The 23,104-nt window shown below is 39.5% G+C and overlaps 3 protein-coding genes across 14 annotated transcripts; all 3 read right to left on the bottom strand.

The window, feature by feature from the left end:
- Positions 1-4,710: 4,710 nt before the first annotated feature.
- LOC110942286 (putative F-box protein At3g16210) lies at positions 4,711-13,644 on the bottom strand. 12 transcript variants are annotated; one of them, XR_004893680.1, is made up of 13 exons: positions 13,274-13,642; positions 13,138-13,191; positions 10,571-10,623; positions 10,349-10,471; positions 10,004-10,261; positions 8,382-9,523; positions 8,223-8,277; positions 7,979-8,087; positions 6,541-6,706; positions 6,416-6,443; positions 6,093-6,326; positions 5,523-5,583; positions 4,711-4,919 (listed from the first exon to the last, which is right to left on the bottom strand). XR_004893680.1 is itself a non-coding variant. In XM_022184023.2 (5 exons), the coding sequence occupies exons 1-5, from the start codon at positions 13,327-13,329 to the stop codon at positions 10,077-10,079; spliced, it is 471 nt and encodes a 156-aa protein (XP_022039715.1). In that variant the 5' UTR covers positions 13,330-13,643; the 3' UTR covers positions 9,965-10,076. The 12 variants fall into 12 exon arrangements, 2 of the variants coding, with proteins under 2 accessions (XP_022039715.1, XP_022039714.1); XR_004893679.1 differs by having other exon boundaries at positions 8,386-9,523; XR_004893682.1 differs by having other exon boundaries at positions 4,711-4,908; positions 8,386-9,523.
- A 1,985-nt stretch (positions 13,645-15,629) lies between these two features.
- On the bottom strand, positions 15,630-20,401 carry LOC110944175. The gene is made up of 3 exons (XM_022185888.1): positions 20,143-20,401; positions 19,044-19,976; positions 15,630-18,937 (listed from the first exon to the last, which is right to left on the bottom strand). The coding sequence occupies exons 1-3, from the start codon at positions 20,399-20,401 to the stop codon at positions 15,630-15,632; spliced, it is 4,500 nt and encodes a 1,499-aa protein (XP_022041580.1).
- A 987-nt stretch (positions 20,402-21,388) lies between these two features.
- Positions 21,389-22,447, bottom strand: LOC110944174 (putative F-box protein At3g17480). Its single transcript, XM_022185887.2, has one exon. The coding sequence runs from the start codon at positions 22,445-22,447 to the stop codon at positions 21,389-21,391; it is 1,059 nt and encodes a 352-aa protein (XP_022041579.2).
- Between the last annotated feature and the right edge of the window lie 657 nt (positions 22,448-23,104).

Raw genomic sequence — 23,104 nt, 5'->3', positions numbered from 1 at the left:
TAATCTAGGACTTAAGCAGACACGACCTCAGCGGATTAAGTAAGTGCACATTTCTAGTCATGTCTATCCAACAAGTGCACCACTAGTCGAGAGCTGTTGTAACTCTCCGGATGAGTCGGAGGCAGGACGAAACCAGTAATCATTATGAAGAGCAAGATGGATTGGCTTATCCCTAGGGAAACCGAGGACGCCAAACGAAGCCTCAAAAGATAACTATGTGACATAGTGGTATTAAGCAGGTGGATTCTCATATACGTTGAAACGTTGACACTTAACCAAATGTGCTTAAACCAGACGGGTATAGTTACGCAATGGTGGTGGGAGAATACCGCATATGGGGCGTTATAGTGATTGTATCTATAGTTGCGAGTATGGGATCATGATCTCTGCCATAGTTCAGTCAGTGAAGTTCGTCGTGATCATGTTCAATAACTACGGTTTAGCAGCGTAGTGCCATAACCAGATTGAACTCTACCACATCCTTTAGGTCCCCATATTTGTGAAACTATAAGCGAAACATGGGTTCCATTTTATCAGGGATGACCTCAGCAGATTAAGAAGGTGTTCATGCCTAGTCATGTCTATCCAACGAACACACCACTGGTCTAGAGTTGTTGTCGCTCGCTTGAAGAGTCAAAGGCAAGACGAAACCGGTGACCTTTATCAAGAATAGGATGGATAGGCTTATCCTCGGAAACAGAGGATACCACATGAAGCCTCGAAAGATAACTTCGTGACTATCAACTGACTTGTTTCAGAGTGTATTTATGGAGGTGTGATGCCTTAACTATTTAGGGTAAAAGTTTGGTATGAAGACCAGCATGGGAACGACATGGCTCATGGTGAAGACTTCGCTTAGTGCATTGTTGAACATTGAATAATGCATTATGTTTCATTTAGACATATGTCTTGGAGGGATTCCGTTATATATCGTTTTATTTAAGACTTTCGTTGTATGTTTGTTATTTTAAACAGTGGTTCGTTGTATAATTCCAATAAGTAACGAGCACAAGTTTTAGGATGTTACATGAGACGTGTGGGCAAATTGGTGATAGTCACCATCAGATAAAGTAGTGGGTTTAGGTCATGTGATATTGTGGGATGTTTCAAGCACACGTTGTGTGTGGAAAATCAAAGTAGGCCTCATGTAGTAGTACACTCAAGCACAATCATCCCATACTTATACTTGTCGAGAGTCAACATAATTGATTTGGGGAAGCTACGCATAGTGAGTACATAATTAGTTATTTAGTGGAGTTTAATTATACAAGTCAATTGCTAAGTGGTTTTTATAGTAGTTTAATTTACAAGAGGGGTTGTGTTAGATCAATGATAAGTGCATATGGTGGGTAATGTATTAATTATTAATTGGGCAAATTGAATTTTAATAATCTAAAATATGTCTCATTTCCCGATAATGATTCATACTAATAATATGACCAACGACACTCCTAACTTTCACTTTTGTTGTCAAGAATGGTCTAACTCAAAAGAAAAAGTAACTTTGTTTGCCCTAATGAGTAATTGGCTAGTTTTTTTCTCAATCACAATGTTGTAAATTGTTTTTAAACAACATAATTGGAAGGCAGCGAAATGTAGAGTTGCTTTTACATAGGATAGCCCTTGGTAATGAAAGTATAAGTGAGGAATGTCGTTGGTCACATTACCGATATGGATTATTATCGTCCAACTAGTAATTGTTTGGATTAATGAAATCTTATACGCCTATATATGGATTATGTTACTTTGTATTGTAGTAATATGCTTTTATAACCCGTTTAACTTGTCTTGCTTTTGCAAGTCTGATAAAAAAAATCCTATTGCACGCCTGACAACAACCATACTGAACAATTGCTTTGTTGGACTGTGGTATTATTTGGAGGACATCATACGACAAACCTTATTCGTACGCGAATTGTTAACCCTTGTTATTGTACGTGAACATATAATTTTATATCATCGACACAATAACCCTTTTCACCGATGAGTTCAATTCTTTTTACACTTATAAAAGTGAAAGATAATTTGCAACATTTGAACCAAATCGAAGTCCACATGTTGCATGTGCATGAAAATATCCCTTTCTTGCTAACTTTATCCAAGTTACCTGACAAATATGCCCGACATTGATTCTCATTTTAATAATTTATGGTCCCAAATTTTATTAAGACAAAAGTATCAATCTGATGAATAAAAGTAAAAATGGCAATTACTTCCGACCACTTTTTCTATTTTTATCGTCAAAAATATTAGTCAAAATCTAAAGATATATAGCGTTTTTATCTACAAAGAGACAGGACGTCGATGTTAACATTTTTCACGAACCTTAAATTAATAACGTCGAGTTTTAAAAAAGCTTAGTAGAGAATCGTGATAAGTGCGTAAATTATACGTAAGACCATACGTAATGGGCATTATAGGGGCATGAAAGAGTTTGATAAAGCCCCTAGCACCATCCCCTTGGGCGTTATAGGGGCATGAAAAGGGAGGGGCATTTCTATAATAATGCCCAAAAAGAAGGAAAAAAATGGTAAGTATTGAATGAAATAGGCATTAACCGTTACACATTTTTTACAGGGGCGTTATAATGTTGATGTGGTGAAAAATGCCCGTTAGGGGGCATTATCCATTACACATGGTCTAATGGTGTTCATGTATTTTAGGAAAGAAATATGTAGTTAGACAACTATATAATCGTCTTATGTGTACTATATATTTTAATTTGGTTGATAGGACAGCCCTATTGTACGAGGTCAGGAAAAGGTGTCCTTCTATTTCTACATGGGTCGATTTTTTATATGGTCAACCAGCTAGATTATATGTGGGGGATGAGTATATTTGGTCTTCTACTGGCGTTCAGCAGGGGGATCCCTTGGGGCCCCTTCTTTTTGCCCTTGTTCTACACCCCCTTGTTCACCGAATAAGGGATCACTGCAAACTTCTATTTCACGCCTGGTACCTAGATGACGGAACGCTTATTGGAGATGCCACCCAAGTGGCTAATGCTTTAGATATCATCAGAGCTGAGGGTCCTTCCTTAGGGCTTCAACTTAATATAAAGAAAACTGAAGTTTTTTGGCCAACCTGCAATGGTGTAAAGGTTCAGGAGGGCTTATTCCCTCAGGGGATTGGGAGGCCGATGTTAGGTGTGAAACTCCTGGGGGGTGCCGTTAGTCGTGATGCAGAGTTTATTAGTGGTATGGCTCTTAAAAGAGCGAACTGTGCAGTCGAGCTGATGAGGTGCCTTAAACGCCTACGGGACCCTCAGAGCGAGCTCCTCTTACTTCGTTCTTGTATGAGTGTTGCTAAATTGTTGTTTGGTCTTCGAACGTGTCAACCTTCTTTGGTCAGGGGAGCTGTCTCTGTTTTTGATGAAGGCCTCCGGGGAGCATTAGAGGATATTGTTGTTTGTGGGGGTGCCTTTTTTGGTGATCTCCAGTGGAGGTTGGCTTCTCTCCCGACCCGGTTCGGAGGCTTAGGGATCTGTACGGCCGAGGATGCCTCTTCATATGCTTTCGTGGCTTCAAGGGCCCAATCTTGGGGTTTACAAGACCACATACTCCGAGAATGTGGTGGGGATGTTTTAGACTCCGATTACAAGAGTGCGTTGGACCTTTTGCATAGTTCTCTTCCCGACCTTGATATTGGCGGTTTCTACATTAAAGACACCGCCCCTCCTAAATCCCAGAAAATTCTGGCGAATGCCTTATATGGAGAAATTGTCAAGAGGTTTGAAGAGAAGTTTGTTTTATCCCCTCGGCAAAGAGCTGTGTTTGAATGTCTACGTGCCCCACACGCTCAGGATTTTCTGTCTGTCACACCAATTGAAGGCTTGGGGCAACACATGTCGGCTGTGGAATACCGTGCTATCCTTAGATACCGACTGATGATTCTTTTGTTCCCAGTTGACGAGCCATGTCCGGTATGCCGCAAAGCGTGTTTGGATTCTTTCGGCGAGCACGCGATCCACTGTAAAGAGCTACCAGGGTTTAAATATCGGCATGATTGGGTGAGAGATGTGTTATGTGATGTTCTTAAGCGGGCCGGGATCTCTGCCAAAAAGGAGGCTCCAGTAAATTTCCTTACTGACCCCTTAGAGGGGAGGTCCACTTTACGCCCGGCGGACATCCTTGTGTTTGGATGGGAAGGGGGGAAACACGCTTGTGTAGATCTAACTGGAGTCTCCCCCCTTGTCGGACTCAAGGACAAGGGCTTTGTCGTAGGGCAAGCGGTGCTCAAGGCAGAGGCGAGCAAAGTGGCAAAACATGACAAAGCTTGCCGGGAGAATCAACATGTGTTTGTCCCGTTTGTGTTTGATACCTTTGGTGGTCTCGCTCCTGACGCTGTACGACTCTTGAATCGGGTTCAAAAAGTCGTTAATAGTAATTCTTCGTCGCTAAAGGTTTCAAACTTTGTATTTAGTAGAATTGGTTTTTCTATTCAAAAGGGGGTGGCGGCGCAACTTGTTGCCCGACTACCTGCCATTGCTTTGTAAAAAAAAAAAAAATATTTTATATAAAAAATGCATGCATCTATGTGATTTTTTTTTAATTTGTGTTAAACTTGGTTATGTGTGGAATGATCCTTTGAAGTTTTTAAATTGTTTATAATATTAATTATACACTTATGACTAACTTTTAACCTTAATAATACACTAGTAGGTAACCCGCGCGTTGCGGCGGGACTAAAAATTGAATCAAACCATATCCATGCTTTAGGATGTAAAATTCATCCCAATATTTAATCGATATATCAAATAAAGAGTACTTGTGACGTGGACCGTTTTACACACGACAAAATGACAAGTCAAAAACCAATTGAATGTTTGTAAAGTAAAAAAAAAAAGAGAAATGATCAGTAAATTATGATACCAAAACAATAAACATGAGGGTTCCTCTTGATTTATTTCTGTTTCCGACCTTGCCAATTTTAGAACCAGTATGATGATGTCCATCCATCCATCAACGAGCATAGCCACAAGTATCATAAATGTCACAAATTTGAAAATGAGTATATTTGATATTATAACTTTTTGTTAGACAGGTAGGGTGGGAGTTGGCTACAAAGTCCATTTTTCCTATAAAGTGTAAAAAGTCATAAAACACCATAATGTTAACCATAAAACAAACTCAAAACCCCCCAAATAACAAAGTGAAGATTACTAAACGCCATATTTGTGGGTTTTGTGTTGTGTTTTAGATGATAAGACTTTGATTATCGAATGACTAATATTAGTGTGTTTTATGTTGATTATCCTGTTGTGTGTTATATTCATAGTTCTAGAATGGTGTGTTTGAAGTTTTTATGGATTGTTAGGGTTTGGATATTGTGTTTTAGTGATCTTCACTATGTTATTTATAGGTTTTGAGTGTGTTTTATGACTGAAATTGTGGTGTTTTATGAGTTTGTACACTTTGTAGAAAAAATGGACTTTGTAGCCAAACCCCACCCTAGACAGGTATATGATAAGTATTGAAGGGTATCATGGAATTGTCCCATAGTTAAAATATAGAAGAACTTACAATCTTCACATAGGAGAAATCGCTACCAATACCAACAGTTGCTGCCATTGCAGTCTTACCACTGCCAAAAAAAGGTTGTGTGAGCTGGGGAAAATAGTTATATTAACATTAATTAAACCATTAATCAAAGCCATAATTCTCCTGTCACTTGGACCATCTAGAAGAACTATGATAAGTGAACACCTCGACTAACACCTTAAATGGCTCTGCTAATTACATATTTCTTTTAAAGATTTCAGCATGTCGCTGACCACAATCAACTAAAAATTTACAAAACAATACAAACTTATTAATTTAAAAAAAACAGCTGGAGATAATATTAGAGATGAGCTCGGTACCTGCCGGTACCGAAAATCCCTAAAAATGGGGCACAGTACCGAATATACCCGGTACGGTACGGTACGGTTCTATACCGGTACCGGTATTTGAGGGTAAAAACTGGTAAATACCGGTACCGAAAACGTTAAAAGTCGGTACCGAAAATGTACCCGATTCAGTAAATTCGGTACTGGTTCGGTAAATTCGGTACCGGTACCCGGTAACATTTGCTCATTCCTAGATAATATATACCTGCAACGTTCAAGTTCGTCTGTTGAAGCACCAAAAGCAGGAATAACTTCATGAAGAGCATTCAAGAAAGCTTCCATTGTGACTTTTATATTTTCCTCATCAATTATTTAAGTTAAATCATCAAGGCTCAGTTGGTGGTTGAGAGCATAAGAAACTGCACTTTTTCACAACACCTTCAAGTCTGATACATTGTTAAGTAAAAACAAGTCAAGTTAACTTCATCTCAACTCTTGCCTGAAATATTAAGTAAAAACAAGAAAGGTTAGTGAATAATAAACTTCAATATATATTAGCTAAAATTAAAAAAAAAAAGATTAACTTACTGATACATGTCAAAAGTCGCTCCAGTGTCTATTTCAAAATGCATAAAAACCCCCATAAATATTATTTAATAAAATAAATTACTCCTGAAACAATAAATTATGGACAAAAGGTTTTGATGGTCAACCTAAAGCTCCCAAAGAGTCATGCTACCTCCCTTGATGGTTTGGGTCACACATTCGCTTTAGGGTATAAGCTTAAAATACATTTAAGGTTGTGCTAGACGAATCTCGCAATCTAATTCTTTGTTTTAAGTAAGAATCACCCTCTAGAAGGTCCTTATGTCCAGCAATCTGAAACCCAAAGAAGAGACCAGTTAGCATAATATTTTAGACGTGGGGGTTTCGACCAATTTAGTTATGAACAAGTTGATTTGGTTATGTTTTTGTCAGACATATTAAATAATAAAATGAATTTAAATGGGAGATCAAATATGTTTTATCACTGTGCTTTCCATACATAAGTAAATAAAGATGACTTTGTGCCTTGTTTTTGTCATTTTCTATGCAAGAAATAGGCTGTCAAGGATAAAAATGTGAGATTTATGTATCATGCCAAATTTCCCTATTGATCTTGACCCGAATTGTTCACAAAACAAGACTCACATGTACAAAAAAGTATAGTGAGCAAAACATGATAAATCCGACCCGAACCGATTATAACAATATTTCAGGCGAGTGAGAAGAAAACAAATAAAGCATTAATTTTGTCACATTATCTGCAGTGTATCCACCAAAACTATTCGTCTGATGACAAGCGAACTGATCAAACCACACCCAAGTTGCCTTTATGAACCAAGACCGGGTTTGAAAGATTAATTACTTAGCTTTCATACTCTACAAGTCTTATCTTGATTGCTTGTAGCAAAGAAGCACTGTGTGTTGGATCACAACTGGTTTGGGTTCATGCTAGTTATTTTAAGTGCAGTTGAAAGCAGGTGGGTCCGGGTACGTTAACCCAACACATTTTAGTTCATTTTTTAGATACTAACATGTCAAATACGGTTACAAAAACTTCTTAATTACAAGATCTAAACACTTTTTACAGTAATATTTCAAACATATTCATTAAAACAATTTCATAGATTGAGTAAACCGTAAAGAATGGTCTCTTCCAGTTTAGGATTTTTTGACCCGTTTAAGATAAAGCACGTACTAATTAATAGAGCCATTCATAACTAAATGGGTCAAAATTAGTAACAATGTTTGCATAAAAATTAAAGCCATTTGTTACCAACATAACTAATGTAAAATTAGTGGTTCGTGAATTTGACATATAACAATGTTGGTCAACAAATTTGACCAAAAATACATTACCTATGAGATGGGTTTATGGCACCAAACAGAAACATGGCCCTATTAGAGGCGCTTATTGCATCCCAATTAGAATCAACCAGCATGTTGATGATACTCAATTGATATTAAAATATAAAGTAAAAAAATACTATGTAATATCAAAGCTGATAACCTCCAAGGAACTGAGGTTTATTGTTTTTCTCTTAATTTAAATTTAAATCATTATACAAAACATCAACATAAGAAATCAGTTGAGAATAAAAAAAAAACCTGCATAAGCCAGACTTCATCCTTATTTGCTTTGGGCATTGGGCATTGGGCATTGGGTTATAAACAGCAGGACAAGAGTTGAAAATCCAAATCCAAACATCCCCAAATTCTGTCTTTCAAAACATTAAAAAATATTAATTCATAAGTGTCAAAATCCAAATCCAAACGCCCTTTGAATAGAAAAAAACAGAGATGACAACGGAACTATAATTGTTAAAACATAAAATTTACACCAAAACCATACCTCATTGAATCCCCACACAAAATATCACTTCATCACTTATTAATATCCTCAGTACCTACAAACAATCATCAAATAAGAAACTAATAATCAAATATCCAACATCATTTGATAAGTAAGAAAATATAAAATGCTAAAAGATGAGCAAAGAAAGAGGCTTACATACAATTGTTCTCCTGTAATTTGTCTTTACAGGGTTGCAATTCGAGACCCGAAGAGGAAAAGCATCACCAAATCTCTTGAAATTTCTGAAAGCTGATGAGAGTTGGAGGTGCTTTAAGAAACCTGAGTTCGGAGAAGACAGGGAAGAGCCGGAACCCTAGATCTGAACACCGTGAGTTATCTTCATGATGGGGATGCTTTTGTTAGAGAGGAGAAGAGAACGATTGCTGGTGCAATTCAATACAATTGATTACCTTAGCGGTTCGTATACTCTCATCATGATGATTGATGATTCACAGTTACGGGAAGGAAGATGAAGTGAAGTAACGTTGAAGATGAGGTCGATTAGGTTTCTTAGAGAGAGACGATTTGGCTGAAACCCTTAGATGCCATTGAATTTTATTAGTTTATTTAAAGGAAAGTGCAACTTTCATTGCATTGTATGAGACACAAGTGTTCAAAGACTTTGGAACTCATACATAACAAACTACTTTTGTAACAAAGAAAGGTTCGTATAACCTAATTTTAGGATATAAAAGTCTCAAAACTTGTAGAACATACATGAAAAAGTCACAAAGTAATTGTTGTAAACTTCATAAATGGTCCCTTTGGTTTACTCTAATTTTTATATTAAAATACTTAACTTTAAAGAAGGCATGTGGGTTGTAGCCCACTGGTACAATTACCCCATACGTTTCATTCATGCAATTATTTAACACCGAACCCATCATGGAATTGGGTAGGGTTTTCACCCCTGCCCCAACTCATCGGCCTTGTTGTTCTGGGATTCTTTTTCGATTTATGGGATGTTGTTAATGGGTATGAACAGGGTTTAGACATTGCACAAAATCAAATCATTTTAAAATTCAAAACATTTTACTTGTTTCTCCATTATGCTCACTATATAGCAACCGCTTTTAAGTTATGTATATAAGTTCATACCCCACGTCCATTGTCAGTGATGCACACTGACCCGTCTGCGAGAGCTTTTTCAAAGTCGCGCGTGGATAGTAGTGCACGCCATTCCTTGCAGACACTTTTAGATCGTGCGGCAGTCTTGGCCGGGACCCTTGTTAGTATGTCTGAAATTATCACGTCGGTAGGTAACCTAGGCATCGTGGGTAGGCTGGCTGCAAGTGCGCCTGCAAATGCAATCGATCCGTATTGTTAAACAAATTGCTGGAAATGGATACATGACAAGGAATGTGGGGAAAGACGTGTAAAATACAACAGCCGGGTGACAGCTGAGAGGTAAACGGGACTAAAATGGCACCTAAATGTTTTGAAGACCCTACCAACTGTAAGTAACCGTAAACGCAGTATACGGTGGAGACCCGCGCGTTGCGGCGGAGTCGATAATACCGTGCATGAATACGTCACCAAGTCGAGAGTGTGAAGGTTAAAAGGGTTGTGGGAGTTTTACGAAAGTTTTGCATATGTGACCCTCGTTATTCAGTTGTTGGTAGAGACTCATGTATTCGTCTCATGTAATGGTTGTATTGAACTCAAGAAATCCTGGGTATGGAATTTGTTGTTTATTTTAATAGAATAGTGTAGTTTGGATGTTGTGGTCATGGACGTGATAATTTCAAATTGAAAAGACAGGTTGTAAAAAGATAAACCTTATTGAGTTATTAAGTACTGAGTTACAGTAGACGTCTTTAAAGCCTTAGGACGTATTCATACAGAGGTTGTTCAATTGGTGTCATGAGGGGTGCATGCGGCGATGATGTCGTGTATATTGGTTGACCACCATTCATCATCTTCCCAATCGTCGTTGTTTTTTTCTTGGTCTATGCGTTTGTTTTCCGGTTCAGAGGTTGTAGCGATAGCCCCCTGTTTCTTGTTTGTCAGTTGTGTTGGGTTGTTCATGGACGTTGCTGAAATGTGGTTGTGTTTGTTAATGAAATTGATGCTGAGAATGTAAACGTAATTGATTTGTAGTGGTTGGATATGTTTTTGCGTACCTGATGGGGTTGGTTTAACGTGCTTTGCCGGGGAATCCGCTTGCGGGTCATACTCACTGAGCGATGGTTTTGTTACAGATGGTGTTTTCCTTTTCTTATTATGCTTGACTGCTGGGGCCGTTTCTGTTTCATTGGGACGTGCGTTTTATGAACGTTAAAATGTCGCATAGAAATAAATTGTGTGGGATTTGGTTTGAAGTGTTGTTGGTGTGGTTGACGTACCCGGGTGTGTTGGCTTCGGTTGGTTAGTTGTTCCTTCCATTGTTCGTTGGTTCCTGAAAAAGAGATTAATCATTTTTAGCAATTGAGGGCATGATTTTTGTTGTAATTGGCCAGACGTAACAGTGAGCATCGGTAAGGAAATGACCCATTTCATTTTTTTTTTTAAGACTAAAATAATCCACTGGTTTCGTTGGTGGAAAACAGTCGTAAGGGCATTACAATCAACCATGTTTAGGTAAAGTCCAAACGAACCAATGTACGTAAATGCGAGTTAGGATTGTCGTTGCTCCATAACACATGGCGTAAGTGCAATGTGAGATGATTTTTAAATGTAAATATGAAAAGGCTGTTGTTCAAATTTGAAAGGATTAAAATTTATTATGGTGCCTATTTCGGGATGATGGATGTCCTGAAATTTGCCAGTTTGTTAATTTTGTATTGTAGTTTAATAAAGTTTACCAGTTATTTTGTTAGTATTGTCCTCTTAAGGAAAAGATTCTGCAGCATCGCAATTTGTCAATGGCGTTTAGTTTTTGTAATTTTTAAATAAGTAGTTTGAATGACAACGCACATGCCATTGTTAGTTTATTGATTTATTTGGTTGTAGGAAATCAGTTTAAGTATCCATAGTTGAAAAGTCAAAGACGTATGCAGATAAGAGAGGTTGGAAAAGTAAAGTAGATAGAATATTATTGAGTCCATGACTGATGAATTCATTGTGAACATTAGGTAATGAAACGTAAATAATAATTCAGAAAATTTATTGGTACCACGGTTGGATATTCATACATCTGAATAATCAGATGTATTAGCATGGGGGGAAAAGAAAAACGGTTTTGATGATGTGCGGGCTAATTTAAATGAGTCGGCGATACAAGCGTCTCAGTGAAGATTGCTCCTATGTTTCCTTGAAACCAATTACCTGCGTAGAAACGGTCCAACGGGTAGCTTTCGGTTGGGAATTCATAGAGCTTTATCGGGCCACTCATAAGATACCACGTTCCGTTTGTCATGAAGTGTGTAAATGTCACCCATGTTGAGAATGGTATGCGAGTCACAGGTGGTGTTGAGAAGAGGTTATACCAGCGATCGCCGTTGAGTGTCCATAAGTCGGCCTTCTTTTTGGTCCCGCCACTTGTAGTCATTAGAAGCATTTGTAGTGAGTCTTGTACGTTTGCCAAAACCCCCTCATAAACGGATGTCGGTGGGACTGGGGGGAATGGTATCTCGCTAATCTTCTCGGTGATTGTATTGAATGCAATAACGACGTTTATAAATACATCCCATTCTTCTGTGATTGTGAAGTACAAAGTGTCTCCACATAAAGTCCCATGTGACCAAATGAACATACGTGTTGCATATTCGGGTTTTGTGTTGAAAGGTATTTGTCTCCAGGTTCCCGAGCGCCTAGAGTAGATTTGTGTTGTAGTCACACCTGTTGTTCTCTTTATATGCAATACGTTATAGTCGTCCGCCGCCCCTTTGTATAGACCAACCACATCGTTGACGTTATTATAGAGTCCTTGGCCAGTATGGGTGGAAAGAAGCTTGTACTTGGTTGTGGTTGGGTTCCAAAGCACTAAGTCATTGGTCGGTTGCAAACTTATACAAAGCAAACCATCCAGGTGGGCTAATGTTGCGATGCCCTTTAGACCGTGTGGGAATGGGAATTGAATGTTAGTCGGGGTCCCATAGTCACCAGTTTTAAAGTCCATTGGGTAAACGGAGCAAACCAATAGACGGGTTAACAATGTTTTTTGATTAGATGGAATTAGGGAGTGGGAGCAATGTGCTGTTTCGAATGCCCTCGTCGATAGTAATGCACACCAGTCCTTGCAGACAATCTTACATCTGGTGGCTTGCTTGGCTGGTAGACATGTTAGTATTCCAAAAACAATCACTTCAACACCTAAAGACATGGCTGGGGAGCAAAGTAGGATAGCAAAGTAGTTATCAGTGAGAGGAGGTTGTAAATACGCAAGCAAGTTGCGAGTAAAACGTAATGTCTGTCAAGTTGGGGAATTCTTAAAACCCAACAGATTAGAAGTGACAAAGAAAGTTATGGTGTCGTAAGTTGTTTTAAAGAACATTTTAATCCTCCGTAGAAAACCGTCCCACTCCAATATTTAATTTCGTTATCAGGTATGACAATAATATACGCGTCAGTTGACATTCAAAGCATATATTTTTAAAATCAAACACAAAAGCAGGGAATTTATACAACTGTTGGATCTTTTTTGTTTCTTAAATTGAGAATTAAGTTCTGTTTGAAGTTTGAAGCCTATGGTAGTCAACCATCATCATTTTTAACGTCAATAATGATTTTTATTTTTTTTATGTTGTTGTCAGATGTGGTAAATAAATGTTAATGAAATATGAAAGAGATAGTAGTAAGTTAAGCGGGAGTTGACTATTTTACAGCTATGCAATATATGTTTGACATGTTGACTCAAGTGTATATACTGAAATTAGAAATTTTTACGGTCCGGTTTGTTAAAATCCAGCGAAGGCAGGCGGTAAATGAAGTCATGAATTTGCAGGGAATGAAAATAGGAGAAAATTGGTACCTGATAAACGGGGATTCCGGACGCGGCAGTGTGAAGCGAGAATCCTGCACGGACCTGTTCATAATTCAAAAAGTTAGAACGTGTTTGTTTGAATTACCAAAGAATTGGTATAAGATAATTGGGTAATCAATCAAACCTGAGAATATGGAATTGAAATTGCAAATGAGCAAACAATTGATGTGAGGGGTCCATTTTAAATAGTTGTGGGTTTCCAAACGATGCTGGGAATTCAATTAGTTGCGTCAATTATTGAGTGGCCTTCAATTTTCGATTTGAATCATCTGTAATCAATGAAGGATGGAGTTTGAAAGAATTGAACCTTGTGATTGGGATGCTTTTCCCTGAGTAACGTACAAAACAATTGAATGGGGTGATTGGAATGGACGAAATATTGAATGGGGTTAAGGGTGGGCTTCAGTTTCTGAATTGAGGTGTAGATTATAACATTAGGTTAGGTTGAAGGAGGAGGAGGTGGTTTTTACAGGGGGGGTTATTTTAGTTGGATGATGTAGGTGTTTATTATTTATTATTTATTCTTAAAGATGAATTATGTATTTAACTATAACTTTGATTTGCGTGGAAGTGAATTTCAATGTACTATCGAACAGTATGAATACGAATACCAATTAAGTTTTATTTGCCCGCACTTGACGGTGACTATAGTATTGAAGTTTTTTGAACCGATGCGTAGCGGGGGTATACCGGTTCCGTATTTTTTGGAGTTTTATTTTAGGTGAAGTTATTTTTATGAAATGAAGTGGGAATGTCCGCGCGTTGCGGCGGGTGTCTCGACTAATATTAGATTTAATAACGATGTCTGTTATATATGGGTCGTCGTGGTTTAAAAATCTTGTTATTTTCATCCCTGAGGGCCAAAGCTCAAGGGTCGAAAAAACAGAAACAGGTTTCATCAATTTTATATCATTTTCATCCCTAAGGTTTGGCCAGTTTTGGGATTTTCGCATATGGGTCCTCGTGGTTTCAAAAACTTGTCATTTTCATCCCTAAGGGGCAAACCTCGAGGGAAATATATGACTTAGGTTAGTGAGTTTAGAGCTATGTATTGGGGTTGTTTATAGTTGGTTTATCAGTTACTTCGTAATTTATTGTATAGTACGCCTGTATCGTTTTGATTCCGTAGAGTACTGGTACGACATTCGGTATAGCAATCCCAAAAGATATGCCAAATGGGATATTGACAACTTGATTTTAACGTAAAAACGTCAACAACCGTCCAACTTGATTTAATGGGCTAGTTCCGCCACTGTCTAAGAGCACTTGTTTATTAAAAAGATAAATATGTTGAACAAGTGTCTTGGATCAACGTAACCACCTGTTTCAGTCCACACAAAACCTATCGACCCAACCAGCCCACTGGTTGATATTCTCTAGGAACAAAAGGAGGATACGAAGAATGACGGTCGTCCTGAACTACTTTCGCAAGAGCTTGTTCGTTATTATTAGGTCGCCACCCGTATCCTGAATAAATGTAAATACACGAACGTTTATTTACAGTCGATAAACAATATACCAAAAGTGGTTACAAAATAAATAACTTACCATTTGCGTCAAACCACATAGTTTTGGTATGGTTGATGCAAAATCTTTTAGTGTTCTTTTTTATAAGCAAAATTAGTATGCCCAGTATGATTAAAAATGTTCTTTTCTACAAATAATGTTCCTTATGTATTAAAAGCGCAGTTTGGGCAACTTTCGTCCGGTTACCTTCATCGCTATTTTTCTAATTTACCAGTTTGGCCCAGTAAAGAAGTTGGAATTGTCGTCTCTAATTAGAGCAAAACTAAAAAATTAAATACCTATTTTAGCATAAGATTAAAATGCTGGTGCCAATTTATAAAAACTTACCAGGTTCATGAAACTGACCCGTTTAACACCCACTGATTCAAGCTTAAAATAACTCATCAACTTATTAAAAGTGACCCAGTTAACCGGTGTAAGAAAATTGGCCATTTAGTAACATTCGACCCATTTCAGAAAAAAACATAGTTTTACTTGTTCAATGAAATGGACCCGCTTGAGCCAGTTGATAAAACAAATTTATTAACACGTTCAAAAAAGCCGGGCCACTTTGACCCATTTAAAGGTTCAATCATATGAGCCTAACCTTGAAACATATGAAGTGGATCATTGACCATTTGTTTAGAGGTTCAATAACAAGGTATAGCACCATAAAGAATTGAAGTTGCAAGCATGATAAATAGGGATTCAGTTACCTTAACCCAGGACTGATGTAGATCAGTTTCAGAAACAGCCTCCTCGTTAGTGAGGAGCATCTTTGTTATGAGGAATCTTTGCTATTTTCTGGAAAAAAATAAAAGAAATACAATTTATGTAATAATTGAAGGACGCTATAAGCCTATAACCATATATTATGCGTGTATGACTTTCTTATTTACAAAGTCACACGAATATTAGAAATTTGCGTTAAATATATAACCCAACGTACGGTTTGGTTTGTATAACATTGGGGATCAGGGTTGCAAAACTTCGCGATAGACAACGTTGGAGGTGTGAATCCCGGGTTGTGTAAACCTTTTTGCGGGGTGGACCAGAACCTTTGTGTTTTGTCGTGATTTGCTTCTTGATAGTGCCACGTAAAGCTGGCCATGTGAGAATACAGATTCTGGGAGGTAAATTCCAACGTAGGGTATTGTTTGGCCCTGTGATTTATTGATTGTCATTGAGAAGCTAAGTCGTACCGGGAATTGTTTTCTCTTTAGTTTGAATGGGAACATATTGTCTTCAGGTAGAGTCATGGGTATTCTTGGTAGGAAAACTCTTTTCCCGCTATGGTCACCGATTGCTATTTCTGCGTCAATGACGTTGTGTCCGAATGCTCTACATATAAGTCTAGTGCCATTGCATAGGCCGTTTGGCGGGTCGATGTTTCGGAGCAATATAATAGGGCATCCAGTTTTGAGACGAAGCTTGTGGGGCGGCAACCCGCTGATTGTTAGTGAGTTTAGAAAGTCGGTTGGATATAGGTTTTTTTGGTCGTCCTCCGCTGTGTCAAAACTGTAGTATAGTTTTTCTTCACCTTGGAAAATGCCGATGATATGGTCATTGATCTCGTCGACATTTTCATTTTTAGTTGTTAAGATTGCTCGTGAAGTTATACAATCAGAGGATTCGGCATTTGTATGTAGAGACGGGAAGATGGCTTTAATGAGTTCTTTGATCGAGTTATCCCTAGTTGTAAACGGAATTGCCATGTCTTCTGGGATTTTAATGAATGCTCCATCTATTGTGGGTTCAGTTCCGTCGCCTACTCGTAATAGGAACTGTGAGTACCATGGATCGTTGATGGCCCTCATATTTATCGACAACTGCATCCTCTTAGTCAATGACCAAAGAGGTGACATGCGCAGGCTAGCGTCTACGATCTGTGCTCGTGTGCCTTTTTTTATAACGGGCAGCACTTGCCTGAAGTCTCCTCCCATTACCATTATCTTTCCACCAAATGGGAGAGTTATGCCGGTGATGTCTTGTAAGGTGCGGTCGACTGCTTCTATGGATTGTCGGTTGGCCATCGATGCTTCATCCCAAATGATCAGTCTCGCCGAGTTAATGAGGCGAGCAGCACCACTTTGTTTTTTTATGCTGCACATGCAGTTGTTAGTTAAGTTTATTGGAATTTTGAATCTAGAGTGGGCCGTTCTACCACCCGGCATGTTATTTGCCGCAACGCCTGACGAAGCCGTTGCAAGCGCAATGAGGCCACGTGAACGGACCTCAGCGAGCAGTGCGTTGTACAAGTAGGTTTTTCCTGTTCCACCTGGGCCGTCTATGAAGAAGACCCCTGGTAGGTTACGGTTAACGTGGTGCATGACTTCGTGAAAGACACTTTGTTGGTCGGGGTTGAGGGTGTGTTGTGCATGTAAGTGTGCCGGGTCAACAATTATGTTTAATTCATCTTGTGTGTCACGGTGGGTTACGTCAACTGTGGTTACGTCATTTGACATAGGAGGGAGGTCAAAGTCAAATAGTGTTTTACCCATAGATTCTAGGTATGAGCCGATTTCCTGTAGAACCAAATTTTGGATGTGTGCCTTGTTTTGAGAATGCCGTTGATGGTCTTCGGAAAGTGTGTCAAAATGATCAACCCATAGTTGGCGAACATCACCTGGTTCACAGAAAACTAATATGGTTGCAAATAACCTTCGCAACGCGGTTGGGAATTGAAATACGGCGGCTTCATGAAGACATTGTGATAAACTGTTGTCATTTTCAATTAAGCCTTTCTCTAAAGCGGCTTTACGGAAAGTAGGGTGTTCAACACCTTGTATCGTACGAAGATGTTCAAACGAAGTAGGCCCCCTGATATGTGTCAAAAGAAGTCGTAAGTAGTATCGTTCTCCTTCAGCCGGATTTGCAGAAACAATTCGCCCTCTTCGTGGCTTAATTTTACGAGTTTTCCAAATCGCGTCGCCTTTATTCCATGTGTAGTGGGCTGGGAAATCTTTGTACAGATATTGTCTAGCTGTTGGGTCCTGCCTATTTTTCTCAAAAAAAGCAGTGAGCATGGTATTTTTATCCCTTTCCCTGTGTATAACTTCAGACATTATGTCGGTGTTTGTAAAGGTTACGGAGTGATTTTTAGGGAGGTGAAGTTGTAAGGCTAAAACAGCAGGGTAGATTTGAGAGAGAGGGAACGAAAAAATACGCCACATTGCCTCAGGTGGTGATACGTAGCGTGCATCCTGAAATCGTTTTATTTCATTGATAACAACGTCATTTGCATCTGGATCTATTTGTATGACCTGTTTGTCATGGCCCTTGTAGATATATTTGAATAGATATTTCACGGATTTTACACTGGAGCATATCTCGACATTAATATGGCAGTTGAACATCATAAGCAACGTTGGATTGTATGGAACTACCCATCTATTGTCTAGTGTTTTCCCCCTTATGTCCAGTTTGATGCCGTTGTTGCGTCTTCGATATAGGGGATATGCGTCGTCTCCCTGTGTTGTATGGTCATTAAACTGCCTTGGATAATGGAAGCGACATTTTTTAGGATCCCCTTGCATGCAAGGGCTGTTCATGCGGAGGGTTCCACAGGGTCCATGTATCATGTTTTTGACAACGACGGCATGCAGTTGGGGATGCCTTTGGATGTCTGGGATTTCAGCACACACAAACTTATCATATTGATCTGGGTTAATGATTTTGTACTGTGGGTACATCATAAGAAGGAAATGGGCATGCGGCAAACCACGTTTCTGGAACTCAATTACGTAAACGTGTGCTCGCACCTCGCCGAAAATGTGTTTTTTAAAGAGTTGTTCCTTAAGATCCTCCAATTTTGCACGGAAAACTCTGGAAACAAGATCCGGGCGGTCTTGTGCAGTCTGCCCAGGGTGTAAATTCAGAGAAATCTCAGGCCATTGTGGATTACATGTGATTGTTAAAAACAAATCTGGTTTCCCATCATCTTGTACTAATGTCATTGCATCTAGGAAGCGACGACGCATGTCGCGAGGACCACCAATGAAAGATGCAGGAAGGACGATACGCCTGCCAATTGTGGTCGGGTGAGCGTCACCGGCATTGACGCAATCCACAATTCCCTGGTATAGTTCTGCCCTTATTCTAGGTTGGTTGCGTTCATAGTAATGTAACCGCGATGTCTCTACTTTTATGTAGACGTCAACTGTAAACTGTTGTAGCAACCTGCCACCCAGAAGCAGTATGTTTGCAGTTGGTCGGACTTGGAACCTGTAGCAATAGTATTCTCGCATAGCAACAGTTGTCCTGGATCTTCGTGTATCCAGCTCTGCATATTGATATAAGGTTTAAAGGGTTAGCAGTTAAGTCCAAATAATATTAGGATGACCGTGTTTTATTTGTAACTATGTAAATGTGAGTAGAAATGTTGCTACCGTCTATGTCGTCCTCCATGGTGTTCTGATTGTTTTGGGTTTCAGTGGCGACTACTCCACGTCGTGGTATATTTGAATGCCATCCGGGCTCACCATTGGGAAAGAATAGAGGGTATGACAGTGGGTCGTAGCAACTGTAGTATGGTTGAATAGTTTGTTGATGTTCAGACCTGCCATAAACAATGATACTCCTTTTGTATGCGGTGATATTGTCATTACCTTCTACCCAAATACCAGCCACCTCAGATGTGGTAGGTCGGTTGTAGACACGTTGATCGAGTTCAACCGAAGCATTTATGGTAATCCTGTACTTGTCTAGGGGGCCTAGGTCGGCTAGGCGGCGGAAGGTTATCATGTAAGGGTTTGTGGAAAGAGCTTGCGTAAGAATTCTAGTAATAGTACCATCTAAATTTGGCCAGCGCAACCGATGTTCTAACTCCGTATCAGGGTCATAAAAATATAGCTGTAAGTATCTGGGTGTGCCATCCCGTGAAACAAGTTGGTCTATTTTGTGATATATTCCTTTGTGGGCACGGAAGGTGTAGACACCCCCTGTCATGTTGGTCATTGTTTCATCTAACGAGACACCCATTGAAGCGAAAGAGAAGTTGGTGTTGTAGGCGCGTATGTTTTCTCTAAAAACCCTGCCAATGTCTTCTTGTGTTGTGTATAAATGGTGTAGTTGTTCTGGAATGTCGGTGTGTGCAAGGACTGTTTTTCCTTCCATGCAGCAAAAGGTTGGGAATTCAAAAGGGAAGCGTTTTGCGGCACAGCGAGGGCAGGGGGTCATCTCCTTTAGGATACGGTGTGATGTGGGGAGGCCTTCGAAAACAAAGTTATATGGATCGTGTGCCGTGCTTGGATCTATGAGTGGTGTGTTATCAATAATGTGTGGGAAGCGAGTCAGTGGTGTATGTGGCTCTGCTTGAGGACCTGTTGAATAAAATATCTTTAGTAAGGCAAGTATGAAATTTAAATTTACTAAATTAGTAGTGGGTATGGCAATACTAACCTGGGGGGAGATGGTGTATGGGTTCGGCCCTTTCACAGGACGGCACATATGTTTGAGCTTCTGCGGGCAGGGTTGTTGCTCGCATACCTGAGTAGTGTGAATTTGGTTTGATCCGATTCCTGCGTGGAGGGGGTGTTTGATTGTGTGGATGCTGTGACGCAGAGGGTCCAACTGGTATAGCAGATGTGAAAGATGTGACAAGAACAGATGGAGTGTGATCGGGAGGTGTGCGATTACGTAACTCGTTAGCGGCTTTTCTTGCAGCGTAATAGCGTTTGTTACGTTCCTTCTGTAGCGCAACCGAGTCAACATTATCGACACGTTGTTTTTTGGGCCTATCAGACATATGGTGTGGATGTGTGACCTGAATCTGCGTAAAATACGTGGCAGATGGTGATTGGGGGAGTGAAACCCATTAAAAACACATGCACAGGTGTGGCAATAAAAGAGAGACAATTTACATAGTTAGTGATATGTCAATACCAGCACAATAATAATAAAATTAAATGGCAACAACAGTTACAGTAGTTATGGGGTTAAAAATCAGTCCCTGTATGTGGTTAAATGAGTATAGGCGTAATGCGGTTATAAAACAGTTGATACATACGATGATATCCATGTAAGAAGCAGGTAGGTGTTGCTCGTGTGTCATAGGGACCGAGAAACAGTTGATGAGGTGGAAGAACCGTAGTATGTTAAGCGTTTAGTCTGGTAGAAGAATATATTTCCTGTTTGATAAGTTCGAGAGTAGCATTCATTTTATTTTGTTTTATTAACGGGAAAGTGGGTGTCTTTAATATGGTTAAACTTTTAAACCACTTGAAATGCCGAAAGCATGAGATAAGTGATGATTATATTTTGATGTGGACGAATCGAAAACTAAAAACCTCAGATTGAACTTCAGTGTGTAAGTGTACATTTTAAGATTCACTTTATGTGATAAAAGAATGTATGTTGTTCATATGTTATATTTCAGATGTGGGAAATGCTGTGTAATAAAGTTTTGTAAAATTTTTATATATTACTTGTCTGCTGGAGAGTTGTATTATATTGGGATGATAGATTTATTGACGGAAATGAGGTTGATTTAAAGCCAGGTTCAAAGCGGTAATAACCCATGTCTGGATGTGCGAACAAATGAAACATAGGTGATATACATACCAGAAACCAAAACGGTGATAATCCATGTCTAGGTGTGCGTAAAAATGAGACTTAGGTGACATACATACCAGAAAACAAAACGGTGATAACCCGTGTCTAGATGTGCGAACAAATGAAACATAGGTGACATACATACTAAAAACCAAAACGGTAAAGACTATGTTATTAAAAATCAAGCAATTGGCGAGACTAAGGTCTGTTGGAAAACCGCGCCTATGTAACCTCGGAAACAGCTGGATGCGTAATAACATTGTAAGGGGTTGTTGCCAACTCGTATTTCATAAAGTTTTCGAGAGTTACTCATCACCACAAAAGTCCCGTCGGTCAAGTAGTGGGTTATGGTTAGCCACAGCGATAGGGGTATGGGGGGGATTGTAGGAGTTGAGAAGTGTTTGGCCCAGGTATCTCCTTGTAGGGCCCATAGTGTTAGTGACATATCTTGATGGCCAGTCCATAGAACCATGTGAAGAGACTGTCGGACATCAACTAAGATGCCTTGGAAAATCCCGGAGGATGGTACTGGGGGAAAGCTGATCTCTGTAACCTGTTCAGTGTTGGTATCAAACCCGACAACCAAATTTTTACCCACGACATAGCATTCGCAGACGGTAAAGTACAAAGTGCCACCGCAAACGGTACCGGGTGACCAATAGAATGTGGGCTTCTGGTATTCGGGATTACTTCCGAAGGCTATTTTCCTCCAGCTTCCCAGCTGTCTGGAGTAGACATGCGCCGATACCGGATCTGATATTCGAGATAAATGCAGTACTCTGTAGTCGTTAGTTGCGCCATTGTATAATCCAACCGTATCCGTTAGGTCTGTATACACTCCGTGGCCGGCTGGGGTGGACAAAAGTGTGTGTGCGCCAGTTGTGGGATTCCAGAGGACCAATTTATCTGTATGCTGCAAGTAGACACATAGGAGGCCGTCCAGATGTGAGAGTATCATGACATCCTTTATTTCAGCTTGAAACGGGAGCGGAACTATGGTCTGCAGGCCGGAATCAGCAGCCTCAAATTCCATCGGCTGAATATGGCAACTGAGGTCACGGATCAACAGGGTTCTTTGATTACTGGGGGTCAATGTGCGTGAACAATGAGCTTTTTCAAAGTCGCGCGTGGATAGTAGTGCACGCCATTCCTTGCAGACACTTTTAGATCGTGCGGCAGTCTTGGCCGGGACCCTTGTTAGTATGTCTGAAATTATCACGTCGGTAGGTAACCTAGGCATCGTGGGTAGGCTGGCTGCAAGTGCGCCTGCAAATGCAATCGATCCGTATTGTTAAACAAATTGCTGGAAATGGATACATGACAAGGAATGTGGGGAAAGACGTGTAAAATACAACAGCCGGGTGACAGCTGAGAGGTAAACGGGACTAAAATGGCACCTAAATGTTTTGAAGACCCTACCAACTGTAAGTAACCGTAAACGCAGTATACGGTGAGGCATTTTGAAAACATAGTCAGAGTCAATGGAATTCTTTTAATAAAGTCAATATATTGTTTATGTAGTATTCTTTTTTGTTATACACTAAACTTGGGAGGTTTTAGGTACTAAAAATACACCTCAACTGACTGTTTAACCCATTTGAGTGCGTTGGCCCGTTTTCGTTTTCGCGTTTTTTTGTTTTTATTCTCTTAAGCTGTTACAAAAATACAGACCCTGCTCAAGTGACTGTTTAACCCATTTGAGTGAGTCGACCCGTTTTCATTTAAGCGGTTTTTGTTTACAGTTTAGTAATTGGTAACTGGCAAGGATATTCAAGTTTTACATAATGCAGATTAAATAACAGAGGTTTCATTGGAAGTATATTTTCTGTTGACTGGTTAATAATTTGAAAATCACTATAAAGGTCAAGTATTTGAAGTAATAATTAAAAAAAAACTT

The sequence above is a fragment of the Helianthus annuus genome, chromosome 5 (genome assembly GCF_002127325.2).
Source record: "Helianthus annuus cultivar XRQ/B chromosome 5, HanXRQr2.0-SUNRISE, whole genome shotgun sequence".
NCBI classification, from domain to species: Eukaryota; Viridiplantae; Streptophyta; class Magnoliopsida; order Asterales; family Asteraceae; genus Helianthus; species Helianthus annuus.
This window is presented reverse-complemented; position numbering and strand designations above follow the sequence as displayed.